Source organism: Heliangelus exortis, chromosome Z (genome assembly GCF_036169615.1).
Source record: "Heliangelus exortis chromosome Z, bHelExo1.hap1, whole genome shotgun sequence".
Taxonomy (NCBI): domain Eukaryota; kingdom Metazoa; phylum Chordata; class Aves; order Apodiformes; family Trochilidae; genus Heliangelus; species Heliangelus exortis.
The window spans coordinates 10,910,439-10,923,463 of record NC_092454.1 but is presented as its reverse complement, the minus strand read 5'-3'; the positions used below and the strand labels follow the sequence as shown (position 1 = coordinate 10,923,463).

Below are 13,025 nucleotides of genomic sequence, written 5' to 3'. Positions count from 1 at the left end.
CAGAGGGGAGACATGAGGAGGGGCACTGTGTTCCCCAGTGCCCTGATGGGTGCTGAGTGTTGTGCCTCAAGACCCAACACCCTGTAATAGAAGCTGTACCAGGTGCTGGCATCATGTGCTGCTCTCTCCCTGCTGGAGAGAGGGTAAGAAGTGTTTAAGGGGATCTGGCTGGGGCCAAACCCCATTCTGAGGTCACCCACCCTGTGGCACACCCAGGCTGGCCAGGCCACAGGAGTATTCCTTAGCCCCTGCTTGTCACCAGTGACAAAGACATTTAACCCTCCCAGTCCTGCCCTTCCACATCCCATGGGATTTCTCCCTTCTCCAGCCTGGAGTGCAGGTAAGTTTGGCACAGCAATGGCTGGGACCCAGTGCTCAGCAAGTGGCTTTCCAGTCCTCTGTGAGGCTGTCAGCTGCCTCTCACAGGAGCATGCAGTGTCTCTTTCCTGTTGGTGTCCACATAGCACTGGCCCAGGAACACTGTCATCTGGGGTGTGTGTGTGTCTGAGCCTGGAAGGGTCCAAGTTGATGTTAGTCATGGTAATGAGTCACAAAATCGCCTTCCTGCATTCCTCTGGCACACCTTTTGCAGGGTGATGCCCCCTCCTACTTACCTCACAGCTGCCAGTGCACAGTGAAAGAGAATGTGGGCTGTGAGACCAGCCCTGCATCATGCTGGGACCCCTCCAGTGGTGAGGTGAGGATTTCAGAGTCACGAGCAGCAGAGCCCTGTAGGTAGGAACCAGAGAAGCAGCCATCCTTGCCAAGGACAGGCAGGACCATCTGGCAGCTGGTGCCACTCCTCCAAGACACAGAGAAGAGACACTGCAAGGCCAGTGCTGTGGCTTGGCATGCCCAGCCGAGCAGGGACAGGGCATCCTGCTCCTGCCCCGCCATCCTGACTCTGCCTGGTGAGTCCTGCAGCACCAGGGTCCATGCCAAGGACACTGTGATACTGCTGTCCTTCAGCCCAGCCACTGCTCTGGGCTCTTTGTGGCAAGCTAAGGGGAGTGGATTCTCCTCATGAGTGTGTTTTGTGAGAAAGAGGGTTCCTCTGCCTCTGTTTGTCTTGGGATGGATTCCCACAGCAAGGAGCATCCTTGCAGGAGCACTCCCTCCCTCCATCTTTACAGCTTCCCTCGACACTGCATGGTGCTGGTCCCATCAGCTCTGCCAGACCAGCCCCAGCTCCCTGCTGAGCACTGCAGTCCCACCAGCAGCTTTTGGGGTCTAACAGTGTGGCTCCACCATGTCCCTATCATTGCCCATCCCCATACCTTCCTCGCCTCAGGACTCACATGCTACCAGAGACATGGCGAGGACCACTGCAAAGGGTGGGTGGCTGTGGGGTGGGAAGTGCTGGGCACAGCTTCCTCCCAGTCCTGCACCCTGGCCACTTTTATAGGGCTGTAACCCGAGCCCCAGGGGCACCAGGATGGCAGCCACAGGGCGAGTGGCCCCATGGCAGTGTGCCTGGGACAGGACAGGTGAGATGAGGAGGTCTGCATGACCTGGGCAGTGGTGGAGGAATGTGAGGATGAGCACGGCTGCGGAGAGATGTGGGGAGCCAGGCTTTTTTTTAAGACCCTTCTAGCAGCCCGGAAAGCATAAAGTACTTTCCTTAGGAATTCACATCCTCCTGCCCATGCAAGCTAGAAGTTATTATCTGTTTAAACATTTAACTGCTCACTGCTTTGCTGGTGCTACTGCCTGCCCACGGTGTCATCCAGGTGGTGCTGGGGCATCCCAGGGAGAGGCAGCACTGCTGGGGGGGTGAGAGGTCTCACCCCTGACCTCTGATTTAGCAGCAACAGCATTTGCCCCAGCATCTTCTGATTTTGCTGCTTTTGCTTTTGCAGGAATTGGAGGAAGAAGTAACCCACCAGAGGGAAACTGAGGTGTTTGCTAAACACATTGATGTAAACACTTTGAAAATATGAAATATGCCTCTCAAATCAGTATTTTTTCTGCTCTTTTAAAAATATATCCAACATATTCTCAATTAACAGATTTTTACCCCAAAGTTAACTAGCTTCTGTTTTGTACCATGCCTGCCAGGCACATAAAGATAAGAATGCTAATCAGGTCGCCTCATGGTACACAGTCAAGACAAAGATAATAAATTTCGCAAGGTAACAAGGACTGAAAGATTACAATAATTAAAAGAGAAGTTCTTGGGATGGCAAAATCTTTGTGTCATCTTTGGCAAGTCTGTGTGCCAGTGATTTATGAAAAGACAGAACCCCTTTTTGCTGTATAAAAACTCAAAGAGAAAAGGAGAAGACGCGGGCTCTGTCTTCCCCCCTCCCCCTCCTTCTCTCCCCACTTCGGCTTCAGCTACGGGACAGCATCAGCAGAGGGAAAAGCGGAGAACATCAACAAAGCAGGAACGGCGGCTCCTATGCCTCCCCCCCCTCCAGCCAGAGGCCAGGGCCGGCAGACGGTGATAAAACTTAACTGCTTTCTTGTTTCTTTCTTTCTTTTCTTAACAACACTCTCCCCAAAGTGACTAATTTACGTAAAATCTCTCCTCTTGTAAACTTTTTTTTTTTTTTTTTTTTACTTTTAAAGGTGGTGTTATTGCCTCCTTTCCCTGAAATAAATATTTGTAATTTGCTTAAATCATAAAGCCTGTTATTTTTGTAAATTTGTGTGATGTCTATGAGTAGTGGCTGATTTTTCCTCACAGTCAAAATATAAAATAGTAACACACACCCAGCATGATAATCAGCCTTCTACTTGGGTCTCTTGCTTATGTTTCCTGCTCTTAGGGGCTTTGGATGTCCAGCTTGCACTGTCCCTGCCTTCCTGAGCTGCTTCCCTGCTCACTGCAGTGCCTGGAGCCAGCGTGGAGCTTGTGGGCACCTGAAAACGAAGGTGGGGTTCAGCTGCATAAATGCATGCCATCTCCAGGATGGCAGTGTCTGGGGCACTGGATGGCAGTGGGGCTGCAGGTGCATACTGGGGGGTGAGGGATCCCACCACTCAGTGTCCCCATGAGCTCCAGCAGATCCTGGGCCCCTGCTGCTGCTCGTTGCCTCTCACTCAGGTCCTGATAGCCCCAAAAACTGGGGTGAGCAGAAACAACCCCTCTCCTCACACATCACATCCCTGCTGCCTTTTACAGTCCCAGGCTCATGATCTTATCACAGGGGCCTGAGAAATACCCCACAGAAGATCTCTTGCTCTTGCCCTGGATGCTACACTCCATCCTTTTGGCCTGTCACCGTCCCCTGACTTTCTGAGCTGTTTGGCAGGGACAAGCTGCCCTGTCTGAGGTGTCAGGGAGGTGGCAGCCACCGTTCCTCATCAGAGCAGCATGCATCCTTCTAGTGTGCTGGCATCCCTTGGGCTGGGTTATATTTGTAACGATTTTGCAAGAGGCTTCGTCTCCACCTATGGACCTGCCAAAAACTTTGCCTTGAAAGAGCTGACTGAGCTTGGCAGGTGTCCACAGGGACAGTCAGAGTGGCACTAATGAAACACAGTGTAAGGGAAGGAGGGGTGGGATGGGATGCAAGGAGATGAAATGGGATTAAATGGGATGCGATGGGATGGGAGCTTTTGCTGAGCACATTTTACTTCAGGTGCCTCACAGTGTGAAGGAAGTACTTAACTGACTTCTCACTTCTATTGATGTTTTTACCTCCATCAGCCAGCCCTACAGAAATTGGAGTCCTGGAACCAAGTAAGTGGTGGAGGTGGGTGTGAAGGTACCCCAAAGAAGGTGGCTGGATTTGGAGTGTTAATGCCACCTATGCCACTGGCACCTGTGTATGGTGTGATGGCACAGGGTGGGAGTTTGGGTTAGGATGAGTTGAGAAATAAGCTAAGGGAGCTGGATGAGGGGAATGAAGGAGGTACCCAGATGTCCCAGGGAAGGGCTCTGGTGATCCCTCACCTCAGCAGGTTTATCCATAGGTACAGAAGCTGCCTCAAAGGGATCAAGGGCAGTTTTTTAGAAAAAGATGACAACAGCTGACATGAGTTTTAAATTTTATTTTTCTGTGAGAGGCTGGTTTTGCTTGACTAAGTGGGGGCTTGGCTGCATCCAGACCATGCTTTCATGGAGCAGGTGAAGATGTGTCCTCACAGGATGTGGACAAGCTTGGCAGAATCTTTCCTTTTGAGGTGCGTTTTCGTGTGAAGACATTTCTGCCCACCCTGTGGGAAGAAGAGAGCTCCTGTGGGATGGTTCACAGACACCACCCATGTGGGCCTGGCAGTTCTGGCAGGTTAAAGGAGTGTCACTCAATGGCCCACAGCTTTCCCCAAGCAGTTGCCAGGTGCCCCTGGCCAGGACAAGCTCAAGTGGCTACTGGCATCCCCTCTGCAAGCCCACATTGATGGTTTCCCAGGGGTGGTGCTGTTACCCGGGGGGATGTTCATCCTCAGGGGTCTTGAGGAGGGTCCCTCTGTGGGGCTGTCCACACACTACCTTGTGGCTTTCCAGTCCTCCTGGAGGGACCCAACAGCTTCACGCAGCATCCACATGGTGGTGAGTGTCTCCTTCCCACCTGTGTCCACAAAGCACTGCCCCACGAAGGCAGTGGTGGCATCTAGGGGAAGCATTTGGTGAGGGTTGTTGGGAATGACACCTGCGTTTGCTGGCTGCTTCCCCTACTCTGGGGTCCTCCTAACAGCAGCCCTTTTCCCTCTCTGATGGCAATGTGCCCACCCAGGCCATGCTGTGTGTGAGGAGGGCTCTGCAGCAGAGCATCCCTGGCCATAAAAGGTTCCGGAGCCACCATCATCACCTGGGGCTGCTCAGCAGGAATGTAAAGCTGCTGGGTGAGCGGGGGGCTGCCCTGTGGAAGCCCAGCATTGCCCCCAAGCCCCATGCAGGGAAGGTGCCAGTGCCTCCCTCTGCTCTACTGCACCGAAGCATCACTCAGTAGATTTCCCAGCAAAGGGAAAATCCTGCTGGCTGCCTGCCAGGCTCCCAGTACGCCCATGTTGCCAGCCCCAGGGGTCTCAGCACTTACTGGAGAACTTGTCCCAGTGCACGGTGAAGGCAAAGGTGGGCCAGCCCCCCTCGCTGGGCTGCTGCTGGGCACCCTTCAGGGGGGAGGCTCGGGCACAGGTGCCGGTGAGGGTGACCTGAGTGAGGTATTTGCCCCTGAAGTCCCCGTTGCTGCTCACCACAGAAATCTCCATCAGTGAGTCCTGCTCGTTCCTCCACAGCCCACTGAGTTGGCACTGAAGGGACACGGACAAGGGTCCTCTGTGCATGCCACAGAGGAGGACAGAATCCTTCCCACTGCCCCACAGCTGGAGCAGGAAGCCCCCCAGCACAGCCCCCCCCCGCCCCATGGGAGGGGATGCCAGACACATGTCCCATGGGATGAGATGCCCCATGAATGGTGCTCCTGGGCACAGACCCCCTGGCAGGGAATGCTGTGTGAGTGGTGCCCCTGTGGGAGCAAATATTTTTGGAGCTGCTACCAGGTGGCTGGGGGTGACTCAGAAACACTCTGTGCCTTGCCTGGACTCAGTGTCCCAGCCTAAGATGGCAAATAAGAGAAACCCCCTGGCTGCCCATCCTGCATCCCAGTACCATGTCTGCACCATCCCCATCACTGCCCATCCCCATACCTTCCTCTCCTCAGGGCTGACACATGCTACCAGGACCATGGCGAGGACCACTGCAAAGGAATCCTTACCCATGGCTGTGGGGTGGGAAGTGCTGGGCACAGCTTCCTCCCAGTCCTGCATCCCGGACACTTTTATAGGGCTGTAACCCGAGCTCCAGGAGCACCAGGATGGCAGCCACAGGGCAAGTGGCCCCATGGCAGTGTGCCTGGGACAGGACAGGCGAGGTGAGGAGGTCTGCATGACCTGGGCAGTGGTGGAGGAATGTGAGGATGAGCACGGATGTAAAAAGAGGCAGGAGCACAAGGATGGTTTGCACATTCACCATCCAAGAGGCTCTGCCAGCCCATTCCTTATGCTGTGACAGAATCCTCACATTCTGGGCAGAGGCTGACACTGTCACACTGCCACCACCCCAGTGCTCCCATCCAAACACGGTGCTACAGCAAGCAGCTCTTGCAGAGGGAGGGGTAAGACCCAATGCTGATGAACGTGCAATGCCCAAGGAGTATGAGGTGTGCTCAGCCACAGCACCCCTCCAGAGACCTGCAGGCACCCCTGGCACACCACGTCGTGTCACCTGCCACCCCAAAACAGAGATTCAGCACCGCCCAGGGTTACTTTCAGTTCAATAAACTTTCAGATTCAGACTAGGAAGTGAGTTTCCTGGAAACGAGATTTTAGCTGGAAGGAGTGTCTCTAATTACGTCAGGCAGAGGCTTGGGGCTGAATCTGCTGAATATCCCCTTTCCCAGAAATCACACACATTTCCTAGAAAGAGTTTTGGGGCTGGATGTGCTGCAGCTATTGGCACTGTGCTGCCAGTATGGAGCAGCCCTTGCTGCCCACGAGCAGCAGGGACACAGCTGAGCCCCTGCATCTGCCTGCCTGAGAATTACCTCAGAACTGGGGAACTCTGAGACAGGTTTTGGGGTGCAGAGGGGGTCCCCAGCTTCCCCTCCCAACACATTCACATGGCACTGGGCAGGGAAGAGCCAGTGCCAGACCTCACTCGGTGTTTGATGGTCCCTTTGGGATGGGTCCCTTGGCCCCCCTCTTCATAAAACAGCAGGGTGAGAGCTTCACCCTGTACCCACCAGAACACTTTATCAAAGCCTTCCTCAGAGACAAACACTGACTGCACAAGGTTGTGTTTAAAGTAAATTATTTTTGTTTTGGGGCACAAAAGCTGATAACAACCCTGTTGCTGGTACACACTGGTGCTGCTGGGGTGCCTCCTTGTCTCGCAAGCCCAGACGAAGTTATAGGCTTCTCTGTCCTCATATCAGCCCACCCGAGTGAAGGTGTTGTTGCCAATCCTGTGGGGAAGAAAAACCCCCATCAATACCCACACAGCAGAGGGGCTGGGGTCCCAGCCAGGTCTCCCTTGGCTCACCTGGTGGCTTTCCAGTCACTGGACAGGGAATCGCTCTTCTCCCGCAGCAGCCACGAGGTCTTCAGGACCTCATCCCCATTGTCCCCAGAAAAACACTGGCCCGCGAAGGTAGCTATGGAGTCTGGGGGAGCAGGAGCTATTAGAATCCCAGCTGAATCCCAGATGCTTGTGGGGCTTCACAAGTACCAGTGTGTATCATCCTGCCAGAGCCCAAGTGCATCCAGGGGTTGGCAGGGAAATGCTCTGCAGCAGGGATGCTGTTAAAGCAGCTCTAGGTGCCACCTGGCCCAAACTGTTTCAGCAGATGTTGTGCTGTCTGCAGACAGCAACCAGAGTGGGGAGAGGTCAGGGAAGGGCAGACCGGGGCCAGGAGAAGGATCAGAGGGACTAGGGTGGGCACTGGGATTTGCCTCAGCTCCCATCTCCATCCCACACCCCATCCTTGCTGCTGCTACCCACCAGAAAACTTCCAGTTGACAATGAAGCCAAATGTGCATCCATCCTCATCCAAGTGCTGGGAGCCACTGAGGGGGGATGGCTCAATTGGTTTCTGGGCACTTGACACGGAGGTGTAGTACACGCCAGAGAAGTTACCATGGCTGTCAGCTGTGGACAAGTTCATCTTGGAGCCCAGATCATTCTGCCACCAGCCCGACAGGTTGCACTTCCAGGGAAGAAGCAGACATGTCTCTGGGGGCTGCCTGGACACAGCCCCTACCCCTGCCCCCTGCCTGGCCCCCCTGCTCACACACCCCCGATGCCCAGGGGGGAGGTACTCACTTTGCCCTCCCTTCTGGAGGATTTCTGCTGGGTACTGGTCGCCTTTCCCTCCTTGGTGCCGTCCTTGTCCCCTCTGGGGATCTCAGCTGACTGACAGAAGAGCTTGGAAAAGAAGGACAGGAGAGGGGCAAGCTTATGGGCTGCGGCACAGGGTGTCCCCAGAGCCCTGCCAGTGCTCAAGCACTCAATTATCAGAGAAGTGCTTTCTCAAGTCGCTGCCACCTCAGCCGGGTCATCAGGGCCAAAAGCTGGGGTAAGCCGAGCAAAAGGGAGGAAGTGAAGAGGGAAGTGGCAAAGCAGGAGCCCACCAGAGCCCTCGGGTTCATGGTGGGCTCCTGCACATCCCATATGCAAGGCTCTGGCTTCTGCCGCAAGTACTGCATGTCCTGTCCCACTGAACTCCTCGGGCAGGGACGTCGCCCCCTGGGGCTGGCTCCTCAGGTTGCCCCCGTCCCAGTTACATTGCTTGTCCCCGTGGTGGAGGTCCCCAAGCGCAAGCCCCCTGCACCAGGGAAGGGACCCCCAGGCACATCCCTCCGCGGCCACGGACAATCCCAGAGCATCCCTCTGCCCCGTAGGAACTCCGGTCAGTGTCGCCCCCAGGACAGGGCGTCCCTCCACTGCCGGGGATTCCCCCCGCACTCCGCTTTTCCCGGTGTGGTTCTCCCACTCGTGTCCCCCGCGGATCGCGGAACCCCCCCTCCCACCTGGCTCCCAGCCGCGGCCCCGACCAGGGCCGCCCCGGCAGGCAGGGCGAGGACGCAGAGTAACCGGCGGCTCATCGGGTTGCGGCGGCTAAATCGAAACTCGCCGAACGCGGTACACTCATCCCTTTAAACCCCGTCCAGCCCGACCCCGCCTCTGATTTTTGTTTCCCGTAAAAGTACCGAAAGACAACGGCGGGAGGTGGAGATAGAGAGTGGAGATAGAGGAAGGGAAAAGGATGGGGTGTAAGATGAGGAAGGGATCCAGGTTTGGAGATGCAGTTAACGATGAGAATAGGGATGAGGATGCAGATAGGGTATTGGGACCAAGATAGGAATAGAGGATGGTGATAGGAATGTAGACCGGACTGGGGACAGAAACAGAGACGGGGAGAGGGATGGGGATGGACATCCCCAGGGGCAGGAACAGAGATGGATGTGGGGATATAGATAGGGAGAGAGATGGGGGTCGGAGGGAGCAAGGAGGGGGATGGAGCCGGGGACAGGGCTGGTGTTGTAGCCAGGGCTGGCTGGAGCTTCCCACTGCCAGGGTGCTGCCTGGGAGTTCCTGGTCTGTGTCCAGCGTTTCGGGGCTCAGGACTCGGGGCTACACCCCTGCCCTGCAGCTGCCCCCGGCTCTTGGTGACTGCAGAGAAAAGGCAGAAGGTGAATAACAGCGGCAGGACCAGGGTGTGTGTGTATTATGCTTGGTGCGGTGCGGTGGTTCCGGGCACTTGGCAGAGAAGGAAGGAAACCTGCCCCAACAGCAGGAGGAAAGCCCCGGCTCCTGCTGTAGGGAAGCAGGAGAGCAGGAGTGGGTGGTGCAGGAAGCGGACCTATTACTGGGCACCACTGAAAAGAGATTGGCCTCATCTCCTTGACAGGCACCCCTTAGATACTTAATGATATTAGTAAGATCCCCTCCCAGCCTTCTTTTCCCAAGGCTAAACAGCCCCAGATCTCTCAGCCTATCTTCATAGGAGAGATGCTCACGTCCCCTCATCATCCTTGTGGCTCTCTGTTCGACTCTTTCCAGTATATCCCTGTCTCAAGGGATCTGGAAGGGACCCATCGAGATCATCGAGTCCAAGTCCTGTCCCTGTGCAGGGAACCTCAGGAACGTGCCTGAGAATGTTACCTCAGCACAGCTCAGCACAGCTCAGACTCCACACCAGGCAGACACGGCTCAGCTCAGCTCAGCTCAGCTCGGCTCAGCTTGGCTCAGCTCGGCTCAGCATGGCCGGAGCTGCAGCCCCCATGTGTCCAAGCCCCATCCCTCAGACCTGCGTTCCTCACCCCCATGTCACATTCCCCTTGTTGTCATCCCCCACCGCTGCCCTCACCTTCCCGGCCACAGCCCAGGGGAGGCCGAGTAGTGCCAGGGCCAGCAGGAGGTGGCCACCGCACCAGCCCCGGCCCGGTTCTGCTGCCTGGGCACGGCGGGGGTGATGGGTGAGCAAGGCAGAGCCCGGGGGCTGCCACAGGGTGTGGGGTGGTCAGGGCAAGGGACAGAGAGAAGATGGATGGGGGATGAGGGGGATGGGGGAGAGGAGAGTGGGATGAGGCGGGGCTGAGCCCCGCTGCAGAGAGGACAGAAATCGGGTTGGTGTTTGCAGCAAAGCTTTAATGGCAACACAGGAGGGGGAGGGAGCAGGGGTCGCGGGCCGGCCCGGGAGCCCCCGTGCTGCCCCTCACTCCTTGTGCAGGCGCAGGCGGGTGAAGATGTTGATGCCGACCCTGTGGGGACACAGAGGAGGAGACATAGGGGTGAGCAGGGCACCATCACATGGGTGAGAGGACCCCTTCCTGTGCCGAACCCCCACACTGTCCCATAGCACCCCTCCCCCCCCATCACGTTTGCTCCTTGGTGGGTCCCCTCCCTGTTGAGTCCATGCAGGCATCCCCCACTCTCAGTCTCCCAGGATGGAAGGGCCTGGACCACCAGGAGATGCATCGAGTACCCACACAGGGCAGGGACAGGGGGCTCACCTAGTGGCTTTCCAATCATCCTTTATGCTGTCCACACTGGACCTCAGGAGCCACATTGTCTTCAAAATCTCCTTCCCGTCCTCATCGATAAAGCACTGGCCCGTGAAGACGGTGGAAGAATCTGTTGGGACAGGGACAGGAGGTGGAGGTGAGCATGGCTGCAGCAGCAGGTCAGTACCAAATCTTGGCTCTGCAGCCTGCCCCACTGCCTGGATCTGTAGACCCGGGATGTTCCTGCCCTCTGGAGACAGACATGATGGGGAAAACAGGCAGGAGGGTCTTATGTGTAGATGGACACCAGATGGCTGGTGGCACCTCCCTGTCCCAGGCATCTTGGTCCCCAAATGCATGGTCTCCCTCCTGGGACTGGGAAGTGACACCAGCCAAGGAACCCCAGGACAGGGATAGGGGAGCATCAGGGACACCATAAAAGACTGAAGAGCACTGGAGACACCAGAGGGGAAGGGAGAAGATTGTCAAGAGTACTGCAGGAAACGGCAGAAGAGCAACAGTGACACCACAGGGAGGGCAGGGGAGGTCTGGGGTCACCATAAGGAGGTCAGGGGGAGCACACAACAGGGAGGCTGGGAAAGAAGAAGCACCTGAAAAGCTCCAGTTGACAGTGAAGCCAAAGGTGGGCTGTCTGTTCTGGTTTGTGTTGTGCTGGGACCCTTGCAGTGGTGACACCTGGATCTCATTGGAGGTGGCAGTCACAGCTGTGTGGTAGGACCCGGTGAACTCGCCTTTTCCATTCAGGCGCGAGATGGTCATGTTGGAGCCCAGGTCATTGACCCAGTGCCCAGTCAGGGAACACTGAAGCAGAGAAGACTCAGATTTGTTGCCCCAACACAATAGGGGCAGGGCAGGAGGAGTGGGGACATCCCAGAGCTGCAGCCCCTTGCCCATCCTGCCCCATGCATCCCCACCCCATCGTTACCTTTTTTGCAGAGAGGCTGGGAGCCACCAGGGCCAGGCTGAGCACCAGGAGGAAGGGAGTTGCTTGCACCATTCTGCAGCAGGCAGACAGCTCTGTACCCAGGGATGTACTACTCGCAGGCTGTGCCTATGTGCCTGCTTGTCCTCCTTTTTATGCTGGTGGCAGCTCTGGCCAGAGCATTGTGCAATCTGGGTGTTTCCAAATACTCTGTTCATAGCCGTTAAAGTGGGTGTTTGCAGCCAGATATTCCCAGAAGTGCCTGCTGATACAATCCCTGCTTGCTCACACTTCCCTAGCACCTCATGGGGAGGGTTTGGCTGCTGCAGGTCAGTGACCAAAACAGGTGCTTAGCTTGGGAAAAACCCTCGTGGTGCCTGGTGTCCCTCTGCCACTCCCTCTACACCTCACTGCTGTGCCCAGGGTGTATTGGGATGCCAAACAGCCTTAACCCCAGTGCACCACAGAATAAACCACAGCAACTGCCTCACTGTGCTCTTCCTCCTGAGGTATCCTCATGCAAACCCACTCTGCACCAGGCTCCTTCTGGGGCTTCAGGTATCCTTGTGCAAACCCACTCTGCACCAGGCTCCTTTTGGGGCTCTGCTTTATCCTCCTCAGCTGCAGGTCAGTCTACAAAGCATCCAGTCACCTCTCACCAGGGCTGGCATGAAGGTTTGCTGGTGATTTTACAAGCTGGCTTTTATTGGAAAGATATTGTTTTGTTTATGAGAACCAAACATGCCTTGAATATCTTGGATGTCACATTTTAGTGCTGACAAAGATTGTATTTACACAGGGATTTTTAAATAACTTGAAGAATGTATTTTTATGATTCCCTTTACATTAGAGTTGCTACTGGCCAAGAAGGGTGAAATGACTTGGTTCACACCAGATTTTCTCTGCCGAGAAAAATCCTTAAAGATTTTAAAAGAAGTGCCTTAAAATGTTTTCACAGTGACAGCTGATAGAGCCATATTCACCAGAAAATGTTCCTTTTCTTAAAATGTAGACAAGGCAACACTATGCAACATCTCAGAAATACTTCCCGATTTTTTTTTCCCCCTTCACGTTTGAGCCTTGGCTTCTCACCGACAGTAAAATTTATCTCTAACCAGGCTGGGGAGCATTGTTTTTCTGCTGCTGGCATCTCAGTGCTCCTCTCTGCAGGAGGCTTGCAGCCCTCTCGCACCCTTGCCCGCATAACTCTCCAGCCATTCATCTGGACTTCACAGGAAATTCCTGTCCCAGTGTTTGCTCCCCTGTCTAAGAAATTAACAGCACAACAAGGTATGTTTTCCCACACAGTGGCTGTTTTCTTTGGCTGTTTTTTCAGGAGGGAGGCACAGCCTGGAGTGTGGCCAAGGTCAATGATAATGAGCACGGATGGTCTGGGAAGGCTGTGGGGTGCAGGACGGGCAGGCACCATCCCCTTGCCATCACCATTTGCACCGTGCCATCACCTTGGTCCAGGGAGTTCACGGGGGGACCCTGTGGTCACAGGGGTGGGCAACACGAGGTCCCCACACTGGCACCACTGCTGATGTAAACCCACCCATAGCTCATGAACAGCCACAGGTTTGTCCTTGCATCAAAGCAAAAACACTGGTGCTGTGTGCCTTTCCTTTTT

The 13,025-nt window shown here is 55.4% G+C and overlaps 3 protein-coding genes across 4 annotated transcripts; all 3 read right to left on the bottom strand.

Moving 5' to 3' along the window:
* Positions 1 to 3,990: 3,990 nt before the first annotated feature.
* On the bottom strand, positions 3,991 to 5,697 carry LOC139789540 (avidin-like). The gene is made up of 4 exons (XM_071730418.1): positions 5,596 to 5,697; positions 4,986 to 5,199; positions 4,439 to 4,559; positions 3,991 to 4,164 (listed from the first exon to the last, which is right to left on the bottom strand). Exons 1-4 carry the CDS (start codon positions 5,665 to 5,667, stop codon positions 4,065 to 4,067), a joined length of 507 nt encoding a protein of 168 aa, XP_071586519.1. The 5' UTR covers positions 5,668 to 5,697; the 3' UTR covers positions 3,991 to 4,064.
* Positions 5,698 to 6,740: 1,043 nt separating this feature from the next.
* Positions 6,741 to 9,095, bottom strand: LOC139789539 (avidin-like). 2 transcript variants are annotated; one of them, XM_071730416.1, is made up of 5 exons: positions 8,476 to 8,895; positions 7,769 to 7,870; positions 7,448 to 7,652; positions 6,989 to 7,109; positions 6,741 to 6,911 (listed from the first exon to the last, which is right to left on the bottom strand). In XM_071730416.1, the coding sequence occupies exons 1-5, from the start codon at positions 8,548 to 8,550 to the stop codon at positions 6,878 to 6,880; spliced, it is 537 nt and encodes a 178-aa protein (XP_071586517.1). In that variant the 5' UTR covers positions 8,551 to 8,895; the 3' UTR covers positions 6,741 to 6,877. The 2 variants fall into 2 exon arrangements, with proteins under 2 accessions (XP_071586517.1, XP_071586518.1); XM_071730417.1 differs by lacking the exon at positions 6,989 to 7,109 and having other exon boundaries at positions 8,476 to 9,095.
* Positions 9,096 to 10,075: 980 nt separating this feature from the next.
* LOC139789429 (avidin-like) lies at positions 10,076 to 11,553 on the bottom strand. Its single transcript, XM_071730153.1, has 4 exons — positions 11,399 to 11,553; positions 11,064 to 11,274; positions 10,462 to 10,582; positions 10,076 to 10,209 (listed from the first exon to the last, which is right to left on the bottom strand). The coding sequence occupies exons 1-4, from the start codon at positions 11,468 to 11,470 to the stop codon at positions 10,164 to 10,166; spliced, it is 450 nt and encodes a 149-aa protein (XP_071586254.1). The 5' UTR covers positions 11,471 to 11,553; the 3' UTR covers positions 10,076 to 10,163.
* Positions 11,554 to 13,025: the final 1,472 nt, after the last annotated feature.

Bases quoted from the DNA above. Each gene is read 5' to 3' on its own strand.
- LOC139789429 (XM_071730153.1), bottom strand. From the start codon at position 11,470: ATGGTGCAAGCAACTCCCTTCCTCCTGGTGCTCAGCCTGGCCCTGGTG. The intron at 11,275-11,398 runs GTAACGATGGGG...TCTCTGCTTCAG, and splicing joins CCAGCCTCTCTGCAAAAAAG to TGTTCCCTGACTGGGCACTG. The intron at 10,583-11,063 runs GTGCTTCTTCTT...CTGTCCCAACAG, and splicing joins TGTCAACTGGAGCTTTTCAG to ATTCTTCCACCGTCTTCACG.
- LOC139789539 (XM_071730417.1), bottom strand. From the start codon at position 8,550: ATGAGCCGCCGGTTACTCTGCGTCCTCGCCCTGCCTGCCGGGGCGGCC. The intron at 7,871-8,475 runs GTGGGAGGGGGG...TTCTTTTCCAAG, and splicing joins GGGCCGCGGCTGGGAGCCAG to CTCTTCTGTCAGTCAGCTGA. The intron at 7,653-7,768 runs GTGAGTACCTCC...CTTCCCTGGAAG, and splicing joins CCTCCAGAAGGGAGGGCAAA to TGCAACCTGTCGGGCTGGTG.
- LOC139789540 (XM_071730418.1), bottom strand. From the start codon at position 5,667: ATGGGTAAGGATTCCTTTGCAGTGGTCCTCGCCATGGTCCTGGTAGCA. The intron at 5,200-5,595 runs GTATGGGGATGG...GTGTCCCTTCAG, and splicing joins TCAGCCCTGAGGAGAGGAAG to TGCCAACTCAGTGGGCTGTG. The intron at 4,560-4,985 runs GTAAGTGCTGAG...TGCTTCCCCTAG, and splicing joins GCACTGGGACAAGTTCTCCA to ATGCCACCACTGCCTTCGTG.